The 15,867-nt window shown below is 35.2% G+C and overlaps 2 protein-coding genes across 3 annotated transcripts; both read left to right on the top strand.

The window, feature by feature from the left end:
• The first annotated feature begins 38 nt into the window (after positions 1-38).
• On the top strand, positions 39-2,584 carry elocb (elongin C paralog b). Its single transcript, XM_051700144.1, has 4 exons — positions 39-159; positions 518-543; positions 1,608-1,751; positions 2,069-2,584. The coding sequence occupies exons 2-4, from the start codon at positions 540-542 to the stop codon at positions 2,257-2,259; spliced, it is 339 nt and encodes a 112-aa protein (XP_051556104.1). The 5' UTR covers positions 39-159; positions 518-539; the 3' UTR covers positions 2,260-2,584.
• A 3,916-nt stretch (positions 2,585-6,500) lies between these two features.
• LOC127442258 (ubiquitin-conjugating enzyme E2 W-like) lies at positions 6,501-9,187 on the top strand. 2 transcript variants are annotated; one of them, XM_051700137.1, is made up of 6 exons: positions 6,501-6,569; positions 7,181-7,272; positions 7,450-7,552; positions 7,651-7,806; positions 7,895-7,970; positions 8,682-9,187. In XM_051700137.1, the coding sequence occupies exons 1-6, from the start codon at positions 6,555-6,557 to the stop codon at positions 8,693-8,695; spliced, it is 456 nt and encodes a 151-aa protein (XP_051556097.1). In that variant the 5' UTR covers positions 6,501-6,554; the 3' UTR covers positions 8,696-9,187. The 2 variants fall into 2 exon arrangements, with proteins under 2 accessions (XP_051556097.1, XP_051556096.1); XM_051700136.1 differs by lacking the exon at positions 6,501-6,569 and adding an exon at positions 6,617-6,717.
• The last annotated feature ends 6,680 nt before the right edge of the window (positions 9,188-15,867 follow it).

The raw sequence follows: 15,867 nt of genomic DNA, 5'->3' as shown, positions 1-15,867 counted from the left end.
GTTTGGTTGTAAATATCATGAGGGGTGACTTTAAATTTGTAATATCTATAACGGAAGAGGATTCTGTGCTTGTCATTTGTTTCCTGTTGTCGGGCACTGACAACAGAAGCTGCAGTTGCTAGAGGCCACCCGCTAAAGGATCAGTTTGACGTTTGAAAGGTGAGTGGGTAAAGCGTACATTTCCTTGTGTCTGTGTGTTCCTGATTCGTAAGAATTGTGCCCGCTGAAATATTAAAGGAAAAGACGATTTAGTCCGAGTGCTTGGACTAATTTGACTGTAGGCTCCTGCATGCATGGCCCAGATTCCAACAAGACCAGTAGGGTTGTTTTATCCATATGCCAAAAAGCATATTTTATATATATATATATATATATATATATATATATATATATATATATATATATAACAATCATATCACAGATGTTTTCGGTCTTCCTTAGGTCTTAACCTCTTGTGCATATCAAGCTTTTGTTATATTGTTGTGTTTTCTGCTAATTTCTCTCTTTAATATTTCAGAGGGAGACAGAAGGCATTAAAAATGGGTAAGAAATTATTTTAGTTTTAGTAGAGAAATCAGTCATCTATTTATTTCAAGTTAGGTTTGCTGCTTGTGTCCAGCAAGACAAAATGCCTTAAAGGGATAATTCACCCTAAAATAAAGTAATAAAATAAAATAAAAAAACTCTCATTATTTACTCACCCTCATGCCATTCCAGATGTGTATGACTTTCTTTCTTTTGCAGAACACAAACAAAGATTTTTAGAAGAATATTTCAGCTCTGTAGGTCCTTACAGTGCAAGTGAATGGGTTCCAACATTTTGAAGCTCCAAAAAGCACAAAAAGGCAGCATTAAAGTAATCAATAAGACTCCAGTGGTTAAATCCATATCTTCAGAAGTGGGGTTATAGCTATATGTATGTAGCTATATATGTAGCTATTATAGGTGTGGGTGAGAAACGGATCAATATTTAAGTCCTTTTTTACTATAACTTCTCCTTCCTACTCAGTAGGTGGCAGTATGCATGAAGAATGCAAATTGCCAAAAACAAAAGAAGAAAGTGAAAGTGGAGATTTACAGTAAAAAATACCTCAATATTGATCTGTTTCTCACCCATACTTATATCGCTTCATCAGACATAGATTTAACCACTGGAGGATTATGGATTACTTTTATTTTTCCTTTATGTGCTTTTGGAGCTTCAAAATTTTGGCCACCATTCACTTGCATTGGGAGGACCGTCAGAGCTGAAATATTCTAAAAATCTTTGCTTGTGTTCAGCAGAAGAATGTAAGTCATACACATCTGGTATGATAATGAGGGTGAGTAACTGATGAGGGAATTACAATTTTTGGGTGAACTGTCCCTTTAATAAAACATTTCAGAATATGTGGCAATTTTTTGGATGGTCAAACTAATCTTTTTAAAAAGTTACATGCTACAAAAATACTATCAGAAGGTGTGTCCAAAGATTTATATTAGCCTAACTTATTACTTGGTAAGTTAGTTTTAAAGTCTGACCTTCAGATATAAAAGTGATGAGTACAGTTATCCAATTCAGGGTGTATAATCAAATACCTTTTTTCTTCCTCAAATACACTTTTTAGACAGTGAAGAAAAGACTTATGGTGGTTGTGAGGGGCCAGATGCTATGTACGTGAAATTGATCTCATCTGATGGCCATGAGTTTATTGTGAAGAGAGAACATGCTCTGACATCAGGAACAATCAAAGCTATGCTCAGTGGTCCCGGCAAGTATTTGCTACAAAATAAATTAGTAAAAATGACTGGGTAATTTTAAATGTTGCATGGTTTATTTGGTGCCATGTATTTATTATTATGTATTATTTTCTATGCATTGATGTGGTAGCCAATGCAGCCAATAGAAGAAGGATCCTTACTGAATTTTTTTTCAGCAGTGGTTATTCCACTAACTGTAACTGTTTCGTAAAATTAGACATTTAGATGTTTTAAGGTTGTATTGATTCACATTGTTTTTTTATTTATATTTATTGATCTTATTACATCATTAAAGCAATAGTAACATTGCCTTGTCTCTCCGTTTCAGGCCAGTTTGCAGAGAATGAAACAAATGAAGTCAACTTTCGAGAGATTCCCTCTCACGTCCTTTCTAAAGTGTGCATGTATTTCACATACAAAGTCCGCTATACTAATAGTTCAACAGAAATCCCAGAATTTCCTATTGCTCCAGAGATAGCACTGGAGCTTCTGATGGCTGCAAACTTCTTAGATTGTTAAACATACAAGCAAACATTAATACATCTGACTGCAGAATAAATATGAAAAGAAAACGCAATATTATTGGTTTATTTTATTAACTTTTACATTTTTTTTTTTCTAAATTGCAAAGATGTCTTCAGTAATGTTCTCCTATTAACTGGTTATTTCAACCAGACAGACGTGTCATTTTATTATTTATCTCCTTACGTTAACAAGTTCAAAAATTTGTTCAAATAGATTTGTTATACCTTTTCTGCTTGTGGATCAGACAGACAGAATTCTTGTGATTGTTAGCAGTAGTCATTTGGAAGTTGTCGAATAAAATCAGCTGTTCTTGAAAGTATTTTGATCCATTTTATTCTGCATTGTAGTGTAGATATGTGCACTGAAACCTTTGTATCAAACAATTAGTTCACTTACATAGAATCCTAAAATTAAGCCAAAATGAACAATTTGTCAAAAAATATTCTGTTCTAAATAGACTTTGCACCTACAATTACTATTTTGAAAATTAATAACACTAAGGGATATTAACAAATACACTTACCCCAGGTTTACTATGTTATAAAGTGAAGGTAATATAGGAATTCACAATGGTTTTGGTACTATTTAGCAATTATGATTTTCTGTAGTATTTTGCAACTTTTGATACTACACTTTCAGAAAACAGCCAAAATAATACTAGCAAAGGTTATAAGCATTTATTTGCCTTTTTCAAGTATTACTGGTTAGCATCTTTCAATGGCAATTATCAGTAAGTGATATTTTGCCTTCTTTTCACATTTTATATGGGGGTTTTAATCTTAAAAAGGGCAGCAAGCATGTTTATATGCTACACGTAAGAAGTGTTTTCTTCAATATTGTGTTAACTTCTTTACAAAAGGTAAAAACAGTTACCAACCACTGAATGAAAGACATCACATTACCACATAATATCTTACATTTTCTGTAGTATATATCACTTTTGTTAGGCAACAATATGCAAATTTCTGTATAGCTGAGAAAGGCTTAGTTTTAATTAAAACACGCCATAAAAATACAAAAATAATGTTTTTGTGTATTTTAATATGGTATAAGTTTAATTTTGATTAAACAGAAAGGGGGGGGGCTAGCCATACATTCACCTATAGTATGGTACAATAGGGCTAAAGGAACACTAAGTAAAAGTAGCTTTTTTTTTTCCTGTTTAAAAAGTATATCAAGATTGAAAAAAGACACCTGTTTATTGAAAATTGATTAAGCAAAATAATTTGTGTGAGAAGAAATAATAATGGAAGTTTGTTTTGATTAAAATGTTTTTATTTTTATTTTTTATAAAGATGGCAACTTTACCCCACACTTGGAGTAAAAGGCCCCTATGGGGCTTATAGTGATTTCTTGTAAATATAAAGACAATAGTTATAGGGTTAAATTTTTACTTAGGCAAATGAGACAGCAAGATGCTTTTTTTTAAATACAAATTTAAAAAAAGTGCACTATTTTCTGTTCATTTCAATCACATATGGCATTTCATAACATCTAAGGTATTCTATAAATTAATCTCCATTGTAATTGAATCAGTCAATGACACTTATGTATTTATTTATTTTTTAACAAATCTATTCGCCCCACTTAAAGGAATATTCCGGGTTTAGTACAATTTAAGCTCAATCGACATCATTTGTGGCATAATAATGATTACCACACAAATTAATTTTGACACATCCCTCCTTTAAAAAAATAAATAAATCTGGGTTACAGTGAGGCATTTACAACAGAAGTGAATGGGGGCTAATCTGTACACATTAAAATACTGACTGTTTTAAAAGTATAGCCACAAGACGTAAACAATATGCATGTAAACATGATTTTAGTGTGATAAAATCTCTACCAACCTTTTCTGTGTAAAGATATAGCCAATTTACAACTTCATTGCCATGATGTCAACAAACCCTAAAATGACCATAAAAAGGATGATTTAAACAACTTTAGGCTGTTCACGGTCTTCACACAGTGTTTGGGACTGACAACCGCATTTACTTAGACTTGTTCATGTTTCCCGAAAACATGAAACATGTGCTTTGATCCTGAAAGAAACTGCTGCATCACACATTTCTTTGCCTAATTGCACATTGTGGATGTCACATTCTGTGAATGAAGACCCTTTTAACAACTATGTATAATTACTACATATACATGCACGGCTAATCCAGATACAAGGACAACATTATTAGAGGTAAAAAGTAAATTTCTTAGTTGTGTCCAAGTCTTCACTGAATTATTGTCAGATTTGATGGATTAATACAGATTTGATGCTGCTGGGTTTTGATTCAGAAGCAGATCTGTAAATAAAATTATACTTAAACTGTTAATTAACTGCTTGTTATGATTTCTATGCCGATAAATCCACTACATAGGGATTTTTTTTTTTTTTTTATTAGCTTAGTTTGGTGAGGTAAGTGGCTTATTTTGGACCATGTTGCTTGTTTCCCTTGCGAAATCTGACAACACTGCAATTGGTATTTCACCCACTCCTTAGCGCAGAGTACTGTCATTTTTAAAAGAATGTTATTAACCATTCCTTTATTTTGTTCTAACTAGTAACCTTTTGGAAAGGAGGCTGCGGAACTTCTGAACCGGAACAAAAAAATATAGTTTTTGCTCAGAACGAACTGAAATGAAAAACAACCACGACATCATCGTGCTACAGTCCGCAGCGAGGACCTTTTTGGGGAGAAGAAGGCTTTTTACCCCAAATACTACTACCCTACTACTAAAGTAAAAAAAATTAAAAAAATTAAAAAAATTATTTAATCAATGAAAATGATAAATAAGTATTTTGTCTAATAATAAATGTAATAATTTCAGGGATTCTCATTAGCTACATTTGCAAAATGTATATATATATATACATATACACACACACACACACACTGGTGGCCAAAAGTTTGGAATAATGCACAGATTTTACTGTTTCGGAAGGAAATCTGTAGCCTACTTTAATTCACCAAATGGCATTCAGCTGATCACAAAGTATAGTCAGGACGTTACTGATGTAAAAAACAGCACCATCACTATTTGGAAAAAGTAATTTTAGATCAAATCTAGACAGGCCCCATTTCCAGCAACCATCACTCAAACACCTTATCCTTGAGTAATCATGCTAAATTGCCAATTTGGCCCTAGAAAATCACTTGCCATTATATCAAACACAGTTGAAAGCTATTTGGTTCGTTAAATGAATCTTAACTTTGTCTTTGTGTTTGTGTTTGTTTTTGAGTTGCCACAGTATGCAATAGACCGGCATGTCTTAAGGTCAATATTAGGTTAAAAATGGCAACAACAAAAAAAGAAACAGCTTTCTCTAGAAACTCGACAGTCAATCATTGTTTTGAGGAATGAAGGCTATGCAATGCTTGAAATTGCCAAAAAACTGAAGATTTCATACAAAGGTGTACACTACAGTCTTCAAAGATAAAAGACAACTGGCTCTAACAAGGACAGTCAGAGTCTCTAGTTTGAGAAATAGACGCCTCACATGTCCTCAGCTGACAGCTTCATTGAATTCTACACGCTCAACACCAGTTTCATGTAACAGTAAATAGAAGACTCAGGGGTGCAGGCCTTATGGGAAGAATTGCAAAGAAAAAGCCACTTTTGAAACAGAAAAGCAAAAAGAAAAGGTTAAAGTGGGCAAAGAAACACAGACATTGGACAACAGATAATTGGAAAAGAGTGTTTTGGATCTTAACCCCATTGAGCTTTTGTGGGATCAGCTAGACTGTAAGGTGCGTGAGTAATGCCCGACAAGACAGCCACATCTATGGCAAGTGCTACAGGAAGCGTGGGGTGAAATGTCACATGAGTATCTGGACAAACTGACATCTAGAATGTCAAGGATCTGCAAAGCTGTCATTGCTGCACGTGGAGGATTATTTGATGAGAACTCTTTGAAGTAGTTTAAGAAGTTCTGAACTTTTTTTTTTTTTTTCAAATTGTAATAGTAATTCTTCATGTTATTAATGCCCTAACTATACATTGTGATCAGCTGAATACCACTTTGGTGAATAAAAGTACCAATTTCTTTCCATAAGAGCAAAATCTGTACATTACTCCAAACTTTTGGCCGCCAGTGTGTGTGTGTGTGTGTGTGTGTGTGTGTGTGTGTGTGTGTGTATATATATATATATATTAGATCAAATCCCTCAAAATCATATGCCCTGTTGTACCTTACCTCTTTTGTAATCTCGTGAATGCTGTTGCATTGCGGCTCCCAGAGAGAAAACCAATCAGACGTCATTCGGCCAATCGCCTCTCTACAGGGGCTTTCCATCATGGCGTCTATGCAGGTAAGTGTTTCCCTAAATACATAAGCAACTGTTTTCAAATCACAATGTTGATACTTTTTTGAAATATCGCTGTGATATGACACATTTCGGTTCCTCTGGTGACCTTGTCGGTAGTGATTTAAACACAAGGCAGTCAGCAGTTTCATTCGTACGCTCATTTGTTTACTTTTCAAGCTAACATTCAGTCAGTCAAAAAGCCCGACAACTCTCTGCTGTCATCACACTCTGTTGTTGCGGTGAAAGATGATACTTGTTAACCCGATGTTGTTTATAATGGAATTATGTAGTAGAGTTCATGTGGAACTGTACATAATTTGAATGATGCCTAATCGTTAGCAACAATAGCATTGTCACACATTTGTTTGGCCAGCTCGCTGTTAGCAGTCTGCTATCTGTCTCTTAGCTGGTTAGTTTATGTTCCTCTACTACTGAGACGTCAGGATGTCTTAAAGGAAAAAAATGACATTTGTATTATAAAATACTATTTGAAGAATGACGTCTTAGCTGATGTAGACATGCACCTGACATGCAAAAATAGCGTGATGTCACTTAGTTTCTCTATTGCTTGCTTTGAGTTATGCTTTAACCCGATGTTATTTTTTACTTTACAGAAAAGATTACAAAAGGAATTGATGGCATTGCAAAGTGATCCACCACCTGGGATGACACTAAATGAGAGAAGTGTACAGAACACAATCACGGAGTAAGTTATGATATGTTTCCCTACTGGACAAAGCAGTCAGTTCAGTAGAGACCAGATTACATTTTTGACAACTTGCTTGGCAACTTACATTCCTTAAACCGGTTTGTCTTCTGTATGTCTTGAATGGGTTCATTTGTCAATGAAAGTATTCTCATAAATACACCTGTCTTTGTCCAGGTGGTTTATAGATATGGAGGGTGCACCAGGTACTCTTTATGAGGGAGAGAAATTTCAACTCCTTTTCAAATTCAGTGGTCGATATCCTTTTGATTCACCTCAGGTAAATGTAGAATCTTATTAAGTATAGTAGTATTTTTGTCTTTTGTTTTTTTTAATCAAAGCTTGTTTGTTGCAAATATTTGATTGTTTCTTTTATAGGTAATGTTCACTGGAGAGAATATACCCATTCATCCACACGTCTATAGCAATGGTCACATCTGTTTATCTATTTTAACGGAGGACTGGTCACCCGCTCTGTCTGTGCAGTCTGTTTGTTTAAGCATTATTAGCATGTTGTCAAGCTGCAAAGAAAAGGTAAACGTAGACTTTTTTTCGTATCTGAATTGGGAAAGTTTAGTGAAATTAATTGTTATAGTTGTCTAATCAGCTGTTTTCTTTACAGAGACGTCCTCCAGATAACTCCTTTTATGTAAAGACATGTAATAAGAATCCAAAGAAAACAAAGTGGTGGTATCATGGTGAGTCCGTCCGATTTAACTTAGCTTGTCTTCTTCACATGACTTTGTATTGACAGAGATACAGTACTGTGCAAAATTTTAGGCAGTTGTGAAAAATGTTGCATGGTGAGGATGTCTTCAAAAATAATGATAAATAATTTTCATTTATCACTTAATGTCATACAAAGTCCAGTAAACATAAAAAAGCTAAATCAATATTCGGTGTGACCACCTTTGCCTTCAAAACAGCACCAATTCTCTTAGGTCACCTGGACACAGTTTTTCTTGGTTGTTGGCAGATAGGATGTTCCAAGCTTCTTGGAGAATTCACCACAGTTCTTCTATCTATTTAGGCTGTTTCAGTTGCTTCTGTCTCTTTATGTAATCTCAGACTGACACGATGTTCAGTGGGGGGCTTTGTGGGGACCATGACATCTGTTGCAGGGCTCCCTGTTCTTCTGTTATAATCTTTTCTATTTGCAAAAGTAATGTTTGGGAGTCTAACATATATATTTCCTATTGACACACTAAAGCTGAAGATATAAATAACCATCTTACGACAAATGCTTTTGTGAAACATCTTATGTGCCTAAGACTTTTGCACAGTACTGTACTTTTTGGATTGAGAGTCTTAAATGACTTTTTTAGTAACCATATGTTGTTTTACTTTAAATCACTTTCTTTGCCCTCTCTATACACCCATTTATGCCTCCCTGTTTTGTTTTTATTCAGATGATACCTGCTAGTATCTAAGCGCACCATTTTGATATAGACTTTTAAGGTGTATGAAGTACATTATTATATTGAGTCTTTGGATTAAGACTGAACCAGCAGACCTGGCAATTTGTGTATGGATTGAGCACACACTTCTGCTGACTGGGAAAAGTGCAAAGAAACTGCAGGAATGTAACCCACCCAGCAAGGATATTTTGATGGAAGCAAGTTGTGGGGATTATCTTTTTTTTTTTTCTTTTTTTTTGTAATGTTTGATTTATGTTGTATTGTTTTCTTTTCATAAGCCTTTAAGGGTTTACACTGTTTGTGCAATAATAACTTAAGTGTGGGTTTGGAATAAAAAGAAAGTCAGTGCAAATCAGAAAACGAACTACTGTAATAAATCATCAAAAGCAGAGACAAATATCTATCTCTGCCTTGCTTGGTCATGCACTGTGAAATGTGAACAGGGCAAAGATTTTAATTTAAATTTTATCTGTATATTTTAAAACAAATTTTTCTTTTAAGAAATAAGCCATTTTAAGTTGAATATTGTAGATGGGTGTGGTGTATAGTACTTGGTCTGATAAAAGTACAATTTATTGATATGTACAGATTTGATGCAGGGTGATAATCATATTACATGATCTGAAAGGTAATTTGAGAATACACAGAAATGTTTTATGGGTTAATATTTAAGCACTGATTTTATAGGTGGACCCACATTTTGTGAAGTTAAAACAAAGAGATAACTATAGACGTAATCACTTAATCTTTCATGTGAAGCTCTATCTAGCTATAATAAAAAGATTACTTTTCCCTGCCATTCGCTTTAGAAAATTAAAAATTTGTGTTCTTGGTTTTGTTATAACTTTATTTAAAAGAAATGTTCCTATTAAAGTAATATTTTTTAAAATGTTGTCATGTATTTTATAATGCTGATGTGATTTATAAATATGTGCCACTTCAACTGTAAATAATGATGTAATACTGTACACAAAATAGGCAAACTTGATGGTACCCACACTGTGTGTTTGGCATAATCATGGTGTAATTTTGGTATTACCAAATGTATTTTTCAATTTAAATGAATACTGCAGGTTCAGTACAAGTTAAACTCAATCAACAGCATTTGTGGCATAATGTTGATTACCACATAAAATAAATTCCCTCCTGTAATCCAGGTTACAGTGAGGCACTTGCAATGGAAGTGAATAAGGCCAAGTTTGTGAGGGTTTAAAGGAAGAAATGTGTAGCTGTTAAAACTTTTGTATTATTTGAGCTGTAAAGTTCTTTAAATCGTAGTTTTTTTATGGTCGTTTTAGGGTTTACCGCGTTACATTGTCATGACAAAGGAGTTGTAAAATTGGATACAATTTTATACAGAAAAGGTTAGTTAGTAAGCTATTTTATCACACTAAAATCATGTTAACACACATATTGTTTATGTCTCCTGGCTGTACTTTTTAAATGGTTAGCATTTTAATGGGTTAGTTCACCCAAAAATGAAAATTCTTTCATCGTCATTCACTCACCCTCTTGCCATCCCAGATGTGTAAGACTTTCTCTCGTCTGCTGGACACAGACAAATTTTTAGAAGAATATCTCAGCTCTGTAGGTCCATACAATGCAAGTGAATGGTGGCCAGAACTTTGAAGGTCCAAAAAGCACATAAAGGCAGCATAAAAGTAATCCATAATACTCTAGTGGATAAATCCATGTCTTCAGAAGCAATAGGTGTTGGTAAGAAAAATATCGATTTTTGTAGTAATCAAGATTATGCCACAAATGCTGTCAATTGATCTTAACTTGTCATTAAACCCGAATATTCCTTTAAAGTCTAATGTATCATTTCTGCACAGAAATGACCCACTTCACCAATAACGTCAGCTAGTGATTGAGTGCAGTTCTGTCCACTAGAGGGAAGTACAGTATTGCAGACACTCACAGCAAAGAAGAAGCTAAGGATCTAGGTACTTTGCTTTGTACATGCTTTGACATAAGATATCTATAGTTTAAAAGTTAAACAGTAGACTAAAGTATAGTGCTATTTACAATTTATTTTGAAAGGTTATATTTCTATAATTGGGAATGGGAGGTCAGTGAAGAGTAATATAGTTAGAGCCTAAATGAGTAGGTGGCTAGAATAAGGATAAACTAAAGAGATAGTTCATCTGAAAATGAAAATTCTTAAATTATTTACTCCAGAAATGTACTTCCAAACCTGTGCGACTTGCTTTTTTTTTTTTTTTTTTTTTTCATACAATGAAAGTGAATGGTGACTGGGTTATTCTGCCTAACATATCTCCTTTTGTGTTCTATGGAAAGTCATATTTGCTTGGAAAGACATGAGAGTGAGGAAATTTTGACAGAATTTTCATTTTTGGGTTAACTATCCCTATAAGGAAATGTAAAGCATGAAGGACAGGAACCGAGAGTTGCTTTTTGCAGGGGTGAATTGGACATAAAGAATGATTCCAAGTATTTTTATGAACTTGGAAGTGTGAGGTGTCCAGTTATGGCTAGGAGGAAGAGGGGTCTTGTCAAGGTTGACCTTAAATAATTTTGTTTAACTGTGATACATTCTTGATGTGCTTCCCTTAGTGAATCATCTGACTATGAAAACTGTAAATGATAGTGACCCTGTTCATTCTAAAAAGAGAACAAGTCTGGAATGTTTCTGGTCTGTTTATACAGATGTTGTGTGTAAAGACCACCGTCTGATCCACAGTACATTCATCGGAACTTTCTCTTCCGACATACGGAATTCCACTGGAGTATGAATGCTTTAGAATCTTCCTCATGGGGTATCTGCTCTCTTGAAATGTGCCCTGACATCATCACTTATCATAATGTAGCCTAATGGTATCATCCAAATGAGCAAGAATGGTGGGAGTATCATTTCCTGGTAAAGGGAACGGGATACACTATGTATCAGTGATCTCTCTTGTCTCTTGCATTTCACCTGTTGGTTGAGGCATGCCTGTTCATTTTCAAAGGAGTTAAGGTCAGCCTGAGGCTATTAGTCAATGGGATTAATATTTGGGGGAGCCCCACACACAGGAGAGCTGTCTGCCTTTCCATGGTGTCTTTGTAATGAGTTAGCATATCAACACTACTGAAACAACAAGGTAGTGGTGCAATAGCTTGGACGTAGGCTGAAATGTTTTATCTTTTCCTTTTGATAAAATACTAATTTACAAATCAGAGTTGCTGAACGATGGAAATGAAATCTTATTTTCTCTTTTGACAATTTTCAAGCAATATGTAAATAATATAAAAAATAAAATAAAATAAATAAATAAAATAAATAAATAAAATAGGTATTTTTATTGTAATAAAACTTTGACTCAAAGTTTTGAGTTCTGCAAACACATTAATGCTAAACAATGTAAATGCTTCAGATGTAATATTTACAAGAGGAAGCAGAATATTATTACTCAAACAGTCCTCTAATTTGGTAGAGATAAAGAAGTATGTACTACAACTGAGCATATTCATGCATAAAGTGCACAAACACCATGCAACCAATGTGTCTTATGTAATTCTAACAATCTCTTCCCAAAGAAGTTCTTAGTGAAGCAAAATAATTTTCAGTTAGCACAATTTATAACTGACACAAAAGATTCCAGTAAAAACATGTCGCAAACACATTTAACAGAGCTGACACACACTGACCAAACATTCTTTTATGCTGTAGTCTCTAATGAGGGAAATGCTTGCATACTTTCTAAGTTTGTACAAGGGGTTCTTTATTGTTTTATGCTATTTAGGCTGAAAATTGAGTTATCTAATCCATGGACAGGCGTCTGTTGTTGGTCTTTATTTACTGCTCTGTCAGTGTTTGTTCCAGAGTTTTGTTTGGCATGCGCCTGAAGACAAAGTTTAGAAACACTGAAAATTTTTAATATTTTTATGTCATTAAGGTGAGAAAAATACTTAATACATAATATCTAATTTAAGTTTTGATTCTTTTATAGTCATTTGTATATAGTCAGTTTATATTCACATTACATATATTCTGCTTATCAACAGCTTTATTTGCGACAGTATATTTTAAATAGAAAGCCACTGTCAATAAAAAAATAAAAAAAAACTTTTTACATACATTATTTTTCCGTGCTCCAAAGGTGTTAACAAAAGGCAAAGCTCTACTGTGTGCTCATTCCTGATTTGACTATCATTGACTATTGCTTGAGAGGAATCCCATTTTCCCCTTGTGCCAGGAACAAGTATGTTTTGATTATGTGATTCCCTCCTTCTTTCATTCCATTGATAAGGATGTCTGATATTCTCTCCGATGACATTTCCACATGTAATCTCATGTGAGTGGGCATCGAGAAGACTCTCGATTTAAATATGGGGCTTTTCATAATGTAGCGGCAACAACCTTTACCATACTGCACTGTACTATGTTGATGTGAGTTCATACAGAAGTTTGAAGTGTGTTACTCTATATATCTTTTTGTTTCCACTAAAAGACATTTGTTAGGCTTTAAATGATAAAACAATAGATACGGAGTTCAAAATTAAAATAAAGAAATGTTAGTGCACTACTATACCACCTGTTGTTAACCCTTCTATTGTTTTCCAGTCAAAACTGACCGATTAACTTTTTTTTTTCTTCTTCTGAGAACTGTGGTTTATTTCATCTATTTGGAATAAAATTCCATGATTTTGTTCACATAGGGCATCTGAACACACATTTTTTTTTTAGATCATTTTCATAAAATGTTATTAGTTTTATTTCACTTTGTTTCACCTGTGGTGTTCCCTGTCTAAAGAGACCGGCTATTGGAAATGAATGGATTAGACTGAAAAATACAGAAATATGTGTTCAGGAGCATCCCAATCCTTTAGATGAGCACATAGTATGTGGATATGTGTTTGCACACACAAAGTCCTCGGACATGCGCACGCGCACACACACACACACACAGATCGTGTATTGGGCACTCTTTTGTGCATTGTCTGTCCATGTACACTCTTTGAAGAATATTTCAAGATCTAATTTTCAAAATCATATTATGTTGTGTTTGGGCTTGTTTGAATCGGGATAGTCTGCTGTAAGTTTCAATTTGTCATTGTCGATGTTATATGTATGTTTCAGGAATAAGGAAAAACATGACAAAAAGACACTCCTGTTTATTATATTTATGTGTGTCAGTTGGAATTTCATACACTAATACTCACTGCAGTTTGGCCTGGGAGTGAAACATAGTCGCTCATTACATTTTACTAATTGAGACCTTTCCAATGATATAGAACACATGGCTATTTTATATATAAACTCAGCAAAAAAAGAAACATCCTCTCACTTTCAACTGCTTTTATTTTCAGCAAACTTAACATTTGGAACTTGGAACACCAGTGGAGAGAGTCAGCAGCTTCAAGTTCCTGGGTGTCCACATCACTGAGGAACTCACATGGTCAAAATCAAAAGTAACAGTCAGTATCTGGTGTGGCCACCATCTGCATTAAGTACTGCAGTGCATCTCCTCCTCATGGACTGCACCAGATTTGCCAGTTCTTGCTGTGAGATGTTACCCCACTCTTCCACCAAGGCACTTGCAAGTTCCCGGACATTTCTGGGGGGAATGGCCCTAGCCCTCACCCTCCGATCCAACAGATCCCAGACGTGCTCAATGGGATTGAGATCCGGGCTCTTCGCTGGCCATGGCAGAACACTGACATTCCTGTCTTTCAGGAAATCACGCACAGGACGAGCAGTATGGCTGGTGGCATTGTCATGCTGGAGGGTCATGTCAGGATGAGCCTGCAGGAAGGGTACCACATGAGGGAGGAGGATGTCTTCCCTTTAACGCACAGTATTGAGATTGCCTGCAATGACAACAAGCTCAGTCCGATGATGCGGTGACACACCTCCCCAGACCATGATGGACCCTTTACCTCCAAACTGATCCCGCTCCAGAGTACAGGCCTCTGTGTAACGCTCATTCCTTTGACGATAAACGAGAGTCCGACCATCACCCCTGGTGAGACAAAACCACGACTCGTCAGTGAAGAGCACTTTTTGCCAGTCCTGTCTTGTCCAGCGAAGGTGGGTTTGTGCCCATAGGTGACGTTGTTGCCGGTGATGTCTGGTAAGGGCCTGCCTTACAACAGGCCTACAAGCCTTCAGTCCAGCCTCTCTTAGCCTATTGTGGACAGTCTGAGCACTGATGGAGGGATTGTGCATTCCTGGTGTAACTTGGGCAGTTGTTGTTGCCATCCTGTACCTGTCCCGCAGGTGTGATATTCGGATGTACCAATCTTGTGCAGGTGTTGTTACACGTGGTCTGCCAATGCGAGGACGATCAGCTGTCCTTCCTGTCTCCCTGTAGCGCTGTCTTAGGTGTCTCACTGTATGGACATTGCAATTTATTGCCCTGGCCACATCTGCAGTCCTCATGCCTCCACGCAGCATGCCTAAGGCATGTTCACGTAGATGTGCAGGGACCCTGGGCATCTTTCTTTTGGTGTTTTTCCAGAGTCAGTAGAAAGATCTCTTTAGTGTCCTAAGTTTTTATAACTGTGACCTTAATTGCCTATCGTCTGTAAGCTGTTAATTTCTTAATGACCGTTCCACAGCTGCATGTTCATTAATTGTTTATGGTTCATTGAACAAGCATGAAAAACATTGTTTAAACCCTTTACAATAAAGATCTGTAAAGTTATTTGAATTTTTACAAAATGTTCTTTAAAATACAGTGTCCTGAAAAAGGAAAACTGTATTTATTTATTTTTTTTTACTTTTGAGTTTATATATTTTTTACCAACTCTGAATATAATTGTGATAAATTTGCAAATAATGAGAACAAAACAGTTCTAATTTGTCAGCAAATTAAAAAGCATTATTTAAGAACTGGTAGGATCAGCTATGGGCATTGTAAAGTCCAGGTTCTAAAATGACACCTTTTTTGTTTAGATCAAGTGGTTAATTTATAACATAATTATTTTATTTTTCTGGAGTGCCCCCCACTAGCCCAGTATAAGCTCAGTTTAATTAATCCTTCTATCAATAACAAATATATATTTTTAAATATGTTCAAAAAAGAAGTACAAAACCTGTCATAATATCTAAAAAAGTAGTTGACAGAAATATCTAATGCAATATCTTGGGATAAAATATGCAATTTGAGAGATTTATGAAAAATTTTAGTGGGCCGGTCATTTTTGACTGGGAACACAAAAGGTGTTCGCA

Source organism: Myxocyprinus asiaticus, chromosome 6 (genome assembly GCF_019703515.2).
Source record: "Myxocyprinus asiaticus isolate MX2 ecotype Aquarium Trade chromosome 6, UBuf_Myxa_2, whole genome shotgun sequence".
NCBI lineage: Eukaryota > Metazoa > Chordata > Actinopteri > Cypriniformes > Catostomidae > Myxocyprinus > Myxocyprinus asiaticus.
This window is presented reverse-complemented; position numbering and strand designations above follow the sequence as displayed.